The sequence below is a fragment of the Amblyomma maculatum genome, chromosome 2 (assembly GCF_055883805.1).
Source record: "Amblyomma maculatum isolate TAMU_Amacu chromosome 2, ASM5588380v1, whole genome shotgun sequence".
NCBI classification, from domain to species: Eukaryota; Metazoa; Arthropoda; class Arachnida; order Ixodida; family Ixodidae; genus Amblyomma; species Amblyomma maculatum.
Genome location: NC_139345.1, coordinates 157,860,905 through 157,874,713, shown reverse-complemented (window position 1 = coordinate 157,874,713; position 13,809 = coordinate 157,860,905). Strand labels below are relative to the sequence as shown.

At 41.7% G+C, this 13,809-nt stretch overlaps 1 protein-coding gene across 5 annotated transcripts in view; it reads right to left on the bottom strand.

Annotated features, from left to right (window-relative positions):
* The window catches only part of LOC146200263 (coiled-coil domain-containing protein AGAP005037), a 344,563-nt gene that overhangs the window by 283,844 nt on the left and 46,910 nt on the right, over positions 1-13,809 (bottom strand). For all 5 annotated transcript variants that reach the window (XM_084595461.1, XM_084595456.1, XM_084595457.1 and 2 more), the window contains exon 3: positions 539-809. In XM_084595461.1, the coding sequence (XP_084451587.1) occupies positions 539-809 (271 nt within the window). The remainder of the gene's footprint in view (positions 1-538; positions 810-13,809) is intronic.

The following is a 13,809-nucleotide window of genomic DNA, read 5'->3' as shown; positions in this document are numbered from 1 at the left end:
AATAAATGGGACTGTTAGCTTTTAAAACGTACACATTCAATCGAGCATCCGCTTCAGCAGCAGTAAGAGGAGTCGCTTGATCCCACTTTCTACCCTAGGTCGACACTAGCGCCGTTCGCTCCAGTGGTGGCGCTCGCGCCCAATACCTGCACCCTTACTGCCTGGTCCCCGCGTGATGATGAAATTTTGAGGCGTGTACAAACTATCTTAGGCATTTTGTGTGCTGTGTCATGAATTGCAGACTTTATTTTCATCACCCGAGGCGCGTGCGAGTATTCTTCTGATAAAGTATCTAACATCACCATTTCGTCAACTTGAACGTCGTGTCCGGCCATCAGACCAGTTTCGGTTTTGATTTGATAGTCTTTCATTTTAAAAGTACTTACACTTGGAATTTAGAAAAGCGTTTTTTTTTGTATCGCAGTCAGGACACAAAGAGGGATGTAATGCAATCAGTAACACGAAATGATGAGAAAAACCACCGGAATTGACCTTTAACTGGCGTTAAGAGCATCAGTACAGAAGGGCCGGGGCTCACCGGACAACCTGGAGGCTGCTGACCGGGGCGGTCTGGGCGGTGGCGTCGGCTTGGCGTTGCCATCGTCGAGCGGGTACTCGCGGGGCTCCGAGATGCTGGCGCTTTTGGAGCGGCCCACCTGCCGCCAGCGGGAGAGCAACGAGGACGACGAGGTGGCGCGGTCCACGCTCACCGCCCGCGTCGGGTAACGGCCTCCCGACTGCGGCGACCAGTTGCGGGCGGGCGGCTCGGGCGGCTGCTGCGGTGGGTCATGCTGCTGCAGCGGCGAACCCTGCGCAAAAGGAGCAAAAGGGCTACAACCCTGCCACAGAAAGAGCGGGCCTCTATGTATGTATGTATGTATGTATGTATGTATGTATGTATGTATGTATGTATGTATGTATGTATGTATGTATGTATGTATGTATGTATGTATGTATGTATGTATGTATATATGTACGTACGTACGTACGTACGTATGTATGTATGTATGTATGTATGTATGTATGTATGCATGTATGTATGTATGTATGTATGTATGTATGTATGTATGTATGTATGTATGTATGTATGTATGTATGTATGTATGTATGTATGTATGTATGTATGTATGTATGTATGTATGTATGTATGTGCGTGTGTGTGTATGTGTATTGGCTTACGTGTGTGTGTGTGTGCGCGCTTTTCCTTCGTTGGTGCGTGGTTATGGACAAGCTTCAAAGAGGTGGTTATAATATCGGTGGTTATAAGACCGAACTCGAATATACTTCGTTAGCTCTTCGACCCGCTCATGGAGGAAGGAAACAACTTAGGAGAGGCCCTTGCCATTCCCAATGCATTGGAGAAAGTGTGGCGGAAGTGACGTCAAAATTTAGGGTTAGCCAAGAACGGCATCGCTGTTGCTATGAAAACTCGGGCCACTAGCAACAGCGCTGCGGGGGTCCCGAGGTACGGGCAGTACGGGAGCGTCGCGGAGAAAGAAAATGCGGAGGGTAAAGGAGGAGGAGAGACGTTGCAGCGTCCGGTCGCGGCGCGGCCGCGCCGGCTTCAGAAAAGTGACGTCAGGGCCTCTCCTAAGTTCTTCCCTTCCTCAATGCCCTGACGTCACTTTTTTTGAAGCCGGCATGGCTCGAGACCAGCCGTGGGCCGCGCCGCGACCGGACTGTAACCGGACGCTTCAGTGTCTCTCCTCCTCCTTTACCCTCCGCATTTTCTTCCTCCGCGACGCTTACGTACCTCGGTGCCATAGCAACGTTGTTGCTAGTGGCCCGTTGCTAAATGGCCCGACTTGGCTAACCCTAAATTTTGACGTCACTTGTCAGATTGTTTAAAACGGAGCAGTATACCTCACATTCAGCAGTGATTATATTACGGGATTCTGATGTACAAATGGGGAACATTGTGCAAATATTACACTGGCTGTAGGAGTCGGTCTTGCCAGAGCGCCTTGATATCGTGCACCGTGCGCCCAGTGTACGTATACAAGTCGGACACTGGGAAACCTTACTGCCTGATTTTGCGCGCGGAAACCAGCATCGATTTCTTCGGCAAGGCTCCTAAGGTGCAGCTATGCTTCAATGGCAAAGGTATCTCGGCAACAACTAATGATCCAATCTTCGTTAATGATAACCTGACCCCGGATGACTAATCGTTCTCTTCAAAAGCCCTGGATCTAAAGAAGGCGAACGACTGGCAATTCTTACGGACAGATTAATGCCACAAATGACAAATGACATGCAGGACCGCTTTTGGCACCTCTCAGGAATTTGATGTGTTCATTTTCATCTGAAAATGTCCAGTTTGCGGCATTCCGAAACAAGATATATTCGTATTTTTTGACCGACAACTGAACTGCCTTATTTCGCAATATTCCCAATCAGTTATGCACATTAATCCACGAGGTATTCGGAAGAGTTCAGATGAAATTAAGAATCTACTCTTTATGTGCGAGAGTAATATCACTTAAAGAGTAGCTATTATGGTGGTGTAGCGTTTTAGATATATCCCGATTTCAAACACAAAGAAAGATGGGACCTAAATATAAACACAGATGATTGAGATAATGAAGATCGCAAGAACTTAGCGTTCGGATATGATCCTCGCTTACTATCGTCATCAAATACTGATTTTAATGCAGCTCTTCATTATATCACGAGAAGTTCATATATTGAACACAATACTCTGTTAACAGTGCGAGACAATAACATTAACGTACTGGATAATTGATCTGTTGCCTGGATAAATTGTTCTAGCTGCATTCATAGCTTTGGCTATGACTGCCATAACTATCACTTTACCAGCACGCGCCATAGCTAACGGCTATGATACCCCCACAGATTGGGCACTAATTCTATTTTACCATTTGAAGCAGACGTTCTCCGTATTGATATAACTAATTGCTACCACGTATTTTTATGTCTCTATACCGAAACACAGAAACGCGAATTTTCATTTTCTAACCCATACGTTGAAAAAAATAAATATCGACACTGTTTTTAGAGACGACTGCTCTTGAATTTTGCTCAGAAATGGGGTACAACAAGGATTTCCTCGATTTTTATTGCTCCTGTCATCCAACCTTCAGTCATGCCCTCTGAAAAGGAATTATAAACTTTTTCGCTTCAAGTAAAACTAGCGGATAATCGTCAATTTAATAGAGGCTATGTGCAAGTGCTTAAACACTTAAAAGAAGCTAAAAACAAATTCTTAAAAATTAAACTGCGTGGCCGTCATAAAAATTTCAGCAGCTCTGTCAACGCCTAATTGAAAAGGGAGAAAATGCGCTTTGCTATGAAAAGAAACTACTCGAATGCGGCAACAACACGAAGAGAACGTGGAAAATAGTTAACACTTTCTTGGTCACGATTCTAGTCGGAATATCATAACCGGCATATAATTGTAAGGTGTGTTTTAACCGAGCCTGCCGAAGATAGTTTGACGCTTTCAAAGTTCTTGGTTGACAACGACACCGCGCTTGTCAAGAATATTGAATATTAACTCACTCGACAACCATGCGGTCATTCTTGTTTCCCACCACCGCACCACGAGACGCGCTTGAAGTCATCTGTCACTTAAAAGTAACAAGGCTTGAAATAGATGATCTTCAACCTTTTTACGCCAAAAGGAATGCGTTGCGAATAGCTGACAATTTCTCTGCTATCGCCTACCTTACCTTAAAACAGGTGTGTTCACACGGGAACTGTACCGCCGCAGGACCACTCCTGTCTTCGAGACAGGCGACCCCTCCTTAATCGATTATCATTGCCCCTTATGTATCCTGCTTTTTTTTCAGCACGCCTGTAGATAAACTAAGTAGTTATCTTGCAACTTCACAACTCCAGTCAGGCTATCTGCAAGGGTTTTCAAGTAAACTTGCAATTGTTTCTTAATGGGATAACCTTAAGAAGCCACAGATGATCCGAATTACGTTGCTTCTATTTATGTCGACTTCAGGAGAGATTTTGACACAATTAATCAAATATTCTCTCGGCCAAATTAGATGCTTTAGGGATAATAGGTTACTCACTTTTAAAGTTTGGTAAATAATAGTTATAAAACACTTACATTTAATGGTGCCTACTTCGAAATAACAATTACCATTGAGGGTACTCCACAAAGTTCTATACTGGGCGCACTTCTATATTTAGTTAGTACAAATGGCCTGCCTAACTAGCTCAGCTCATGTCATTTATTATACGCTGACGAAACAGCAACTGTTAATTTGAACAACGGCGCTAATTTGCTCTCATTGAAAATGAATGCTGATATCGCTCAGTTTCGCATTTGGCGTAAGAATCATCATCATCATCACCATCATCATCATCATCATCATCATCAGCCTGATTATACCCACTGCAGGGCGAAGGCCTCTCCCATATTTCTCCACTTAACCCGGTTCTGTGCTAGCTGCATCCACTTGACCCCTGCGAACTTCTTAATCTCATCCGCCCACCTAACTTTCTGCCGCCCCCTGCTACGCTTTCCTTCCCTTGGAATCCAGTTTGTTACCCTCAGCGACCATCGGTTATCCTCTCTTCGCACTACATGTCCTGCCCATGTCCATTTCTTCTTCTTAATTTCTACTAGAATGTCGGTAACTTGAGGTATTTCTCTGACCCACTCTGCACGCTTTCTATCTCTTAATGTTACCCCTACCATTTTTCGTTCCATAGCCCTCGTAAGCGTAAGCGCAATGCTAAAACTCCCCCTGTCCGAAACGAAGTTTGTTTCATTCTCCTACCATCAGATATTACGGACTCGCAATCCTTCCATATATACACCAATTGCGCCTATCATACCGACGAGATACCGGTCATCGTTTTTGAGAGCACAATTGAACTGACATCCTAAATGGTCTCTCCGAAATTGGAACTATTAAAAAGAAGACACCTACCCAGAAAAGTGGCGCAACAAACACAAACACGTGCGAAGAGACACAACACACGCGCACACTACCAACTGTAATATGAATCTGAACACACTTCCTCTTCAGCACTCCTCTTCTTCTACACTCAAGTACATCATCTCATCATCATCTTCTTTACCAAGGAGATAGTTTCACTTTCTTCCCCGCTGAACATAAACATCGTACAAGCATGGCAGTCACTAATTTTACACTCACGTACACCTCCACACACCTCTGCTTTGCCCAGTAGCTAATACCACGCTAAACAGTCACAAAGTCCACCACATAGCCACATAGTCACACACTAACAACCATCACCACACATGTGCAGTTAGTGTTAGTGTGATAGGACATATCCATCCAAAACACATCACTTGTGAAGTCCCTATGTAATCAAAAAACTGTAGCCTGCCAACATGTCTACAGGTGTACGAAGCAACGAAGTACATGAGAATGAAAAGTCCATGTACTTGAGGGAAAAAGGATCAATAAGCAAACATGGCCACAATACATGAGAGGTGTTTAAAAATAACAGCTTTAGGCCCAATAATAAACTCGATTCTTTCCATTACTCAAAAATATTCCTCAATAAAAGTAAATTCTTTTCTACGTAAACTCAGCGAGACTTCACTAATACAGCTGTCTTCTTTCTTCTGTATCCAGAACGCCTCTAAAATTTCGCGCGCCATCTTATCCCGACTCTTCCTTAAAATACTAAGCCTGCTAAACAATGGCTCACACTTGCACTTCTGACAGTGCAGGGGTAAATTTGAGCTCTTCCCATTTTCTATGGACTTCTCATGTTCCCTTATTCTATCATTGATACATCTTCCAGTCTTTACTGATTTACGAGATTCCACTGACGTGCGTTAAAGTATATATAGGGCAGTCTAGAAGATGCATCAATGATAGAGTAAGGGAACATGAGAAGTCCATAGAAAATGGGAAGGGATTAAATTTACCCCTGCACTGTCAGAAGTGCAAGTGTGAGCCATTGTTTAACAGGCTTAGTATTTTAGGGAAGAGTCGGGGTAAGATGGCGCGCGAAATTTTAGAGGCGTTCTGGATACAGAAGAAAGAAGACAGTTGTATTAGTGAGGCCTCGCTGAGTTTACGTAGAAAAGAATTTACTTTTATTGAGGAATCTTCTTGAGTAATGGAAAGAATCGAGTTTATTATTGGGCCTAAAGCTGTTATTCTTAAACACCTCTCATGTATTGTGGCCATGTTTGTTTATTGATCCTTTTCCCCTCAAGTACATGGACTTCTCATTCTCATGTACTTCGTTGCTTCGTAGACCTGTAGACATGTTGGCAGGTTACAGTTTTTTCATTACATAGGTACTTCACAAGTGATGTGTTCCGGATGGACATGTCCTACTGCACATGTGTGGTGGTGGTTGTTAGTGTGTGACTATGTGGCTATGTGGTGTACCTTGTGACTGTTTAGCGTGGTATTAGCTGTTGGGCAAAGCATATGTGTATGGAGATGTGCGTGAGTGTAGAATTAGTGACTGCTATGCTTGTACGATGTTTACGTTCAGCGGGGAAGAAAGTGCCGCTATCTCCTTGGCAAAGAAGATGATGATGAGATGATGTACTTGAGTGTAGAAGAAGAGGAGTAGTGAAGAGGAAGTGTGTTCAGATCCATATTACAGTTGGTAGTGTGCGAGTTGTTATGTATACGCACAAAAGCAACTCGGCTTCTCATCCTTTAGCGCCATCTCTAAGTGGCCGCCTCGATTCTAACAAGGCTCCAGACAGCGCCACCTACGTAACCGCGACCCAAGTTCAAATCATGAATAAACCTTAGTTCCTCTTCTCTTCACAACTGGGCTAGTCCGTGTCGTCAGTCTCTCCGACATTAACCAACATAACACTAGTGTGTTGTGTCTCTTCGCATGTGTTTGTGTTTGTTGCGCCACATTTCTGGGTATTATGCACCACCAACTAGCCCCTCAAGTGTTATTTTAAGACACCTACAGCTTCAAAATACTCGCAAAAGCTCGGCCACAGTTTAGTAATTCTACACTGCTGACTATATGCTGGGTGTTTCAGGAAATACTTGTAAAAATTCTCAAAGATGAGCAGCTCAAGTTTGACAAAACATATTTTCAGGGAAAACCTCTCATCCTCGGGGACCTCAGTTGACCGCGAAACGTTTCTAATTATCGAACTTATTATCTAAAAGCTGTAAAGAAGTTTTATTTAACAAAGTCCGGCTGTTAGACCCAGTTGGAAGCCTAAAAATGTAGACCAAACGGTGCCACACCAGCTTTTAAAAGGACGAAAAACTAATTTTCCAATGACCCGCAACGCGAGGAATTCCAGCGATGCTTACGCGCACGAAGCAGAATTAGTTGAGCGCATTAGACGCTCGGGAAGCTTGGTGCTGACGTGACGTCCGCCAATGACGCATTGCTGTGATTGTGGTGTCCAATTTTAACTGCAAGAAGTATCATGCAATATCGTGTACGATATTTGGCTTCGGAACATGCCGTAAGGGAGAGCACCGTCATTACAAACTGCTTGGTCGTTTTCGTTTTCTTTTTTTTTGCGATCAATATAATAAAACAAAGCGCATCACACGACACCGTGAAGCAGGTCCTTCGATCTTCCTGCGCGCCCGCTAAGCTCAGTTTCGGGTTCGTGCGAAAAAGAAGTACTACACGCTTTCTTCGCGCTTTTAGGCTGTAGACATTGGGTTTCTTACGCCTCAAAAATTGGCATGGCATCGCATTGTTTACGGCTTTGAATTCTCCACTTGCCCCTAGCTACCGAAGTGCTTTAAGGAAAAAGTTAATTCGATAGCTTTATTTAATTGATTGTAGAATTAAATGACATTTGCAGTAAATTGTGTCCGCCGAGGCTGACAGTTTCTTCATAATGTAAAGAGCGCAACCTACAAGGGACAAGAAAATAAGAAGGGACACAGGACGAGCGCCTTCTACTTTTCTTGTTCCTTGTAGTTTGCGCTGTTTACATTATGAATATCTACCAAATAACCCAATTCAACGTTTTACTGAGAGTTTGTTTCCTTAAATACTTATTTTATATCTTTAATTATATATTTTAAGGAAAAGTCTTCACGAAAGTTTACTCAACATCCTTTATCGTGTCGCGCTTCAAATACTGTCTATATCTACTATGCAGGGGGTATACCAGTCAGCTAGCATTTCTAAAAACCGCGCAAAATCATGTAGTTGGGATTTTAATAGGTATTCAGTACTTAGAGTACCAGCACTACAAGCTTATTAGGAGTCAACAGCGTATTAATGGTCATGAACAAGTTAAATAATACCTTGGCGTGCTTGTGCTAAAAGCAAAAAATAAACTGTTTTCATTTCCAATTATTTCTAGATTGTTCCTCAGAAATATTACCAATTCCAGTACTGCTATAAATTGAACGTTCATTCTACCTAAAGCTCATACCAATCACTACAAGCATACTACTTATTATTCCGCTATTACGTTCTTCTGCATGTTGCGCTGCGCCTCCCGGAGCAACATGTAGCTCCCTACTAAAGTGCGATGAGGCGAAAGCCCTTATAGACTGGTGGATCGTAGCCCTCCACTACGGCCCCTCTATCTCCATCTCTTCTTTCAACCATGCAGCCAACCGTTCGGCGCGGTATATTCCCAGCCGATGCGATCACCACTCTACCCATGCACAGCGCAGTCCGGTCCGCTAAAGACATAGTTACCGGTAACCGAAAGTCCCAATTCTGTAAGCGTAAACTTTCACTAATTCGCTATAACCAATTGCCTAATAGCACATCACACTAATTGGCTAATTTGTGTATTGTACTTCAGTCAATTACCAGTAAAAGGTATACTTTTCAGTAAACCTTAGTTACTGTTCAGCAAGCGTAAACTTGCGCTAATTGCCAAACTAACACTGCTATGCTAATTATATAATTAGTGTAATTGATTATTGCTTCGCTCAATTGTAACCACATCCTCGCTTGACTACGGCACAAGGTAATTGTTGATTAATTAGCCCAATCATGTTGATTAAGCTAACTGGTTAATTAACTAGTTAGCTAAGCTCAGTCGCACTTGGAGCATCACTATACCAACCCTTTATAGGTTGCATGGTTAGTAGCAGAAGTAGAATTGGCCTCGTTTGAAATTCGCGCACTGTGGTTCTTCATACTACCATCCCATAGAAGAGTTTTGAACATAAAAGGGATTTTTACACTTGCTTTATCCATAGGGGGATTATATCGGCTGCTTTATATAAACAGCCAATGGTTCGTGCCAGTAAATGGTTCACATGCGGCGCCAACAATTCCTTCTATGATAACATGCCTAAAAATTTTTGTTTACTAACTGAGGAAAGTCATTGGCCACCAAATTTCAGTGTTGTTATTTTGTATAATGGTTTGTGAATAGGGCGAAATACGGGTATAGATTGCGTTTTTTAATTAAATTGCAGCATATCTTTCTTCAGCCACTTTGAGATCATTGTTCACTCCAATTTCGAGTATTGTGACCTCACGTGGTGTGAAAAAAAAAACAAAAAAGCTTAGTATCATTTGCATACGTAATGACTCCTGGTTATTCAGGTATTTGAACGATATCATTTATATACGTGAGGAAGAGAAGGAGTCTCAATATAGTTTCCTGTAGAACATTATGAGTTAGATTTGGCTGTGAAAAACTCGAGCCATTAATGCGTACGGTCTGACAGTGATCATAAAGATAAGGAGAGCAATATTGCAGGGCGACGTCAGGAGCACCTTTAATAGATAATAGGTTTAGCGAGATGCCATTCTGAACAGATTCGAATGCCTTTTTAATACATAGAAAAAGTTATACTGTGCAATTGCTACCCTATATGTTAGAAATTATTTTATACTCTAGGTACAGTAAAGCCTACTCTGTAAATTTCCTTTTCCGAAAACCATAATGAGTTTCTGTAACAATTTTGTGTTTACAAAAAAGAAAATGACGCTAGCCGGTAATGAATGACACATTCAAAGATATTTAACAGCGATGACAGCTCGGGTCCAGGACGGTAATTTGCCAGGTTCTCAGTTCCCCACCTTTACATACTGTGGTGATCCTTGCTACCTTTAGATTTATAATGTAGGCCAAAAGGCAGATATAACCGCAGGTATAAATTTTAGCTCAATAGGGCCAATGACATCGATTCCAGGAGCAAGTCATTATTTTATAGTTAACGATTTATTTTCCAGGATGTTAACTTTTCTGCGGATTTTTGAGGCGAAATCCCTTCTAGGCTCATGGTGCGTCAGTGACCGCTGGACGCTCCTCAGGAAATGTCCGCCGTATGAAGACAGATTAAAGAAGAAAAAAAGAAAAGATTGATAGTGATACTTAGCTAATAATAGAGGTTACAAAAGAGATTCATAGATGTTATAATGACTAATAATGACCACTAATGACTTGTAATGACCGGTATGTCTAACGAAGACTTGTAACAACTATAATCAATTAGAAATGACTCAAATTGCTTAGTAATGAGTAGCAATGAGTAAGATGACTACTAATGACTTGTAATCACCAAAGTGTCTAGCGACAAGTTGTAACGACTATACTTGATTACAAATCACTAATTTTTTTTGTAATGAGTAGTAATGACTGAACTGACTGCTAATGACTTGTAATCCCGGCTCAGGGCGTCCGATCTGCCAATCCCAGAACACTGAGGCAGATACTCGCCACTTACTGTAAGTTTTCCGGGCGCTGAAGCCAACGAGTATTCGTCAATTGGCAGCAGCTATTCTCCTAACGAACAGACCACCTTCATATATGACGTGAGCGCAGGGGTCCCATCATCGCTCCCTAATGAACATCAGGACAATGATCAACCTTTTTCTATTAATTTATACCTCCCTCCCACCCCCCCTTTTTTTTTCTTTGCCCGCAGCAAAGCAATAAACAAAGTTATAAAACAAAATCTGATCCTAAATTATTGTTATTATTATTATTATTATTATTATTATTATTATTATTATTATTATTATTATTATTATTATTATTATTATTATTATTATTATTATTATTATTATTATTATTATTATTATTATTATTATTATTATTATTATTATTAGAATGTGTGTGGCTTGAGCTCACTTTAAATAGACATCAAAAACATTTACTTGCAGCTTTCTACATTCCTCGGAATCTTCCACCTCCAGCCTATGATGATGTTCTGCTCTCAATTGAACATGTTATAACCCGTCATAGCAAACACCAACTTCTTATTTTAGGCGATTTTAATACTCCAGGTATCAACTGAAACTCATTTATTTCTTCTGGCAACAATCATTATATATTAAGTAAGTGTAAAACTCTACTTGATTTGATAGCCTTTAACTCTTTGCAGCAACACAATTTCATTGAAAACTGATGTGGTAACATTCTTGACATCTGTATATATCGAATTTTGAAAGTGTTCAAGTCTCGAGTTCAGGCATACCGCTGACTTGCTGTGACAAATTTCACCCTCCACTTCTAGTTACTACTGCTGTCTCCGCATCACCTTCTACTAATTCAGACCGGGTGAGGAATTCGCCCCGTTTCGCGTATGCATGTGGTGATTATGTCGGTCTTTTCAATTTCTTCTTTTCCGTCGACTGGTCCCTTTTAAATGACATTAATGATTCAGATGAACAAGGCAGTCGCTTCACTGAAATAGTTCTTGATGGTATGCGTCGGTACATACCTTTGCATACTCCTACGCGTAGGAAGTTCCCTTCCTGGTTTTCAAGGGAACTAATAACGGCGTTAAAACTCAAGGAACGGGCCCATCGTAAAGCGAAACGCCCTGGGTTTCACAATTGGGCAGATGAGTTTCGCCGCTTGCGTTCTCTTTGCAAACGCTTATACAAGCGGGACTAAGACTCCTGAGAGGAGTGCCTCAAATCGTCCTAGTCAGTTCTGGCGTTACGTTAGCAAGCGTTCCATTAAATCAGATTTGAGTATCAGCTTAGTTGACTCTCAGGGGTCGGAAATTCGGGATGTTGCCGACAGTTTTGCCCAACATTTTTCCTCCGTTTACAAACATCCACATTGTGATTCCGTTTGCCTTCCATCTGGTGCACTATCCAATACCGTTCTCTTTGACGAGGAGTTGATAACTGAGAGTCTTAAGCGTCTGAGACCATCTTTGTCTCCTGGATCTGATGGCATTCCAGCCGCCATAATAAAAGCCTTCAGTTATATCTTTGTGCCAGTACTGACTGCCATATTTAATAACTGTTTAAAAAATGCTGCGTTTCCTCGCGTGTGGAAAATGACACGCATGTTTCCTGTCTTCAAGTCTGGAAACAAATCTGATGTTTCCAATTATCGTCCGATTTCTCTTCTATGTGCAACCTCTAAGCTTTTCGAATAAGCTTTGCACAACGTACTTTCCTTCCATATCAAACATATCATAGTACCGAATCAACACGGCTTCATGTCGCGTCGCTCTACTTCTACCAACCTAGTCACGTTTATGACGTATGCCTCTGCAGCAGTCCTTCAGAGGGGTCAGGTTGACACTGTGTACTGTGATATGAGCAAAGATTTCGATGTTGTTACTCACTCACTGCTTCTTGAAAAGCTTCTACTCTCTGGCGTCGAAGTCTCACTCGTAGCCCTCCTACGCAACTATCTCCTTGATCGCTTCTGTTTTGTCAGTGTCAATGGACCGACCTCTTTCGTTTACCCTGCAACGAGTGGAGTTCCTGAAGATTCTGTACTAGGCCCGCTTATCTTCTCCGTTTTTATTAATGATGTTTCCTCGGCGATAAAGAACGCCTCGTTTCTTCTTTAAGCTGATGATATAAAAATATTCAAGATAATACATTCTTTTCAAGATTGCTTGTTGTTGCAATCGGACATATCTGCTTTTTCTGATTGGTGTGCGAAGAATCGACTTACCCTCAATTCTTCCAAAACTAGGGTTGTCTCATTTACCCGTAAAACACATAGCTTTCTCTGCCATTATTCTGTGAATTCTGTGCTATTGGACAAGGTTGATGAAATTAATGACCTTGGCGTACTTTTTGACCGCACCCTCAGCCTCTCCTCCCATACTAAACGCATTGCTCAGCGGGCTATGCGCACACTCGGATTCGTTTGCAGATTTTCGAGAGAGTTCCGTACTCCACTTCGTTCTTAAAACTGTACCTGTCCATATGCTTGCCGCTCTTGGAGTACGCGTCGGTTGTTTGGAATGGCACTTGCAAATCGAACTTCGGCAAGGTTGACAGAGTACAAAAAAAGAAAAAAATTTACGGATATTTCATTATCGCTTTCCTTGAGCAACTTCCTCCTCTCGCTCCACCAGGAGCGCCCGATTGAATCTTCCTTCTCTTCACTGCCGTCGTATCAGAGTTGATATCACTTTTCTGTACAAACTACTTCATGGTCACATTATATGCCCTCATCTCTTAGAGTACATCCTACTACGCGTTCCGCGAAAGAGCATGAGGGAATTCAGACCATTTCAAGTTTTTCCGTCTCTTCATTCACATTCCACTCTGGACAGAATGCAGTGGTTATTTAACTCTTTTTGTCCTCACCTTGACATCCTCCAAAACTCGCTCTGTTCATTTATATTAGATGTTCGTAGCATTGTATTCTAAACAGTACTTTATCGTATATAACTTCCACTTTCTAGCCTAATTATTGTATTTACTTCCCTTCTTGCTTTTTCTCCTGTTAAATGATGTCTCTATCTTGATTATCCGTTTCTTATATATATTTTAACTTTAATATTTATACTCAAATATTACTGTCCCGCGTTCAATTCTATTTCTTTATTGTATTTCCCTCTATTTCTAGCCTGTGTCTTAGATGCCAAACACTTGTTGCACCTCGAGTGGTTGTTAATTTTATGTATACTTTTTTATTACTATAGACAATGACAG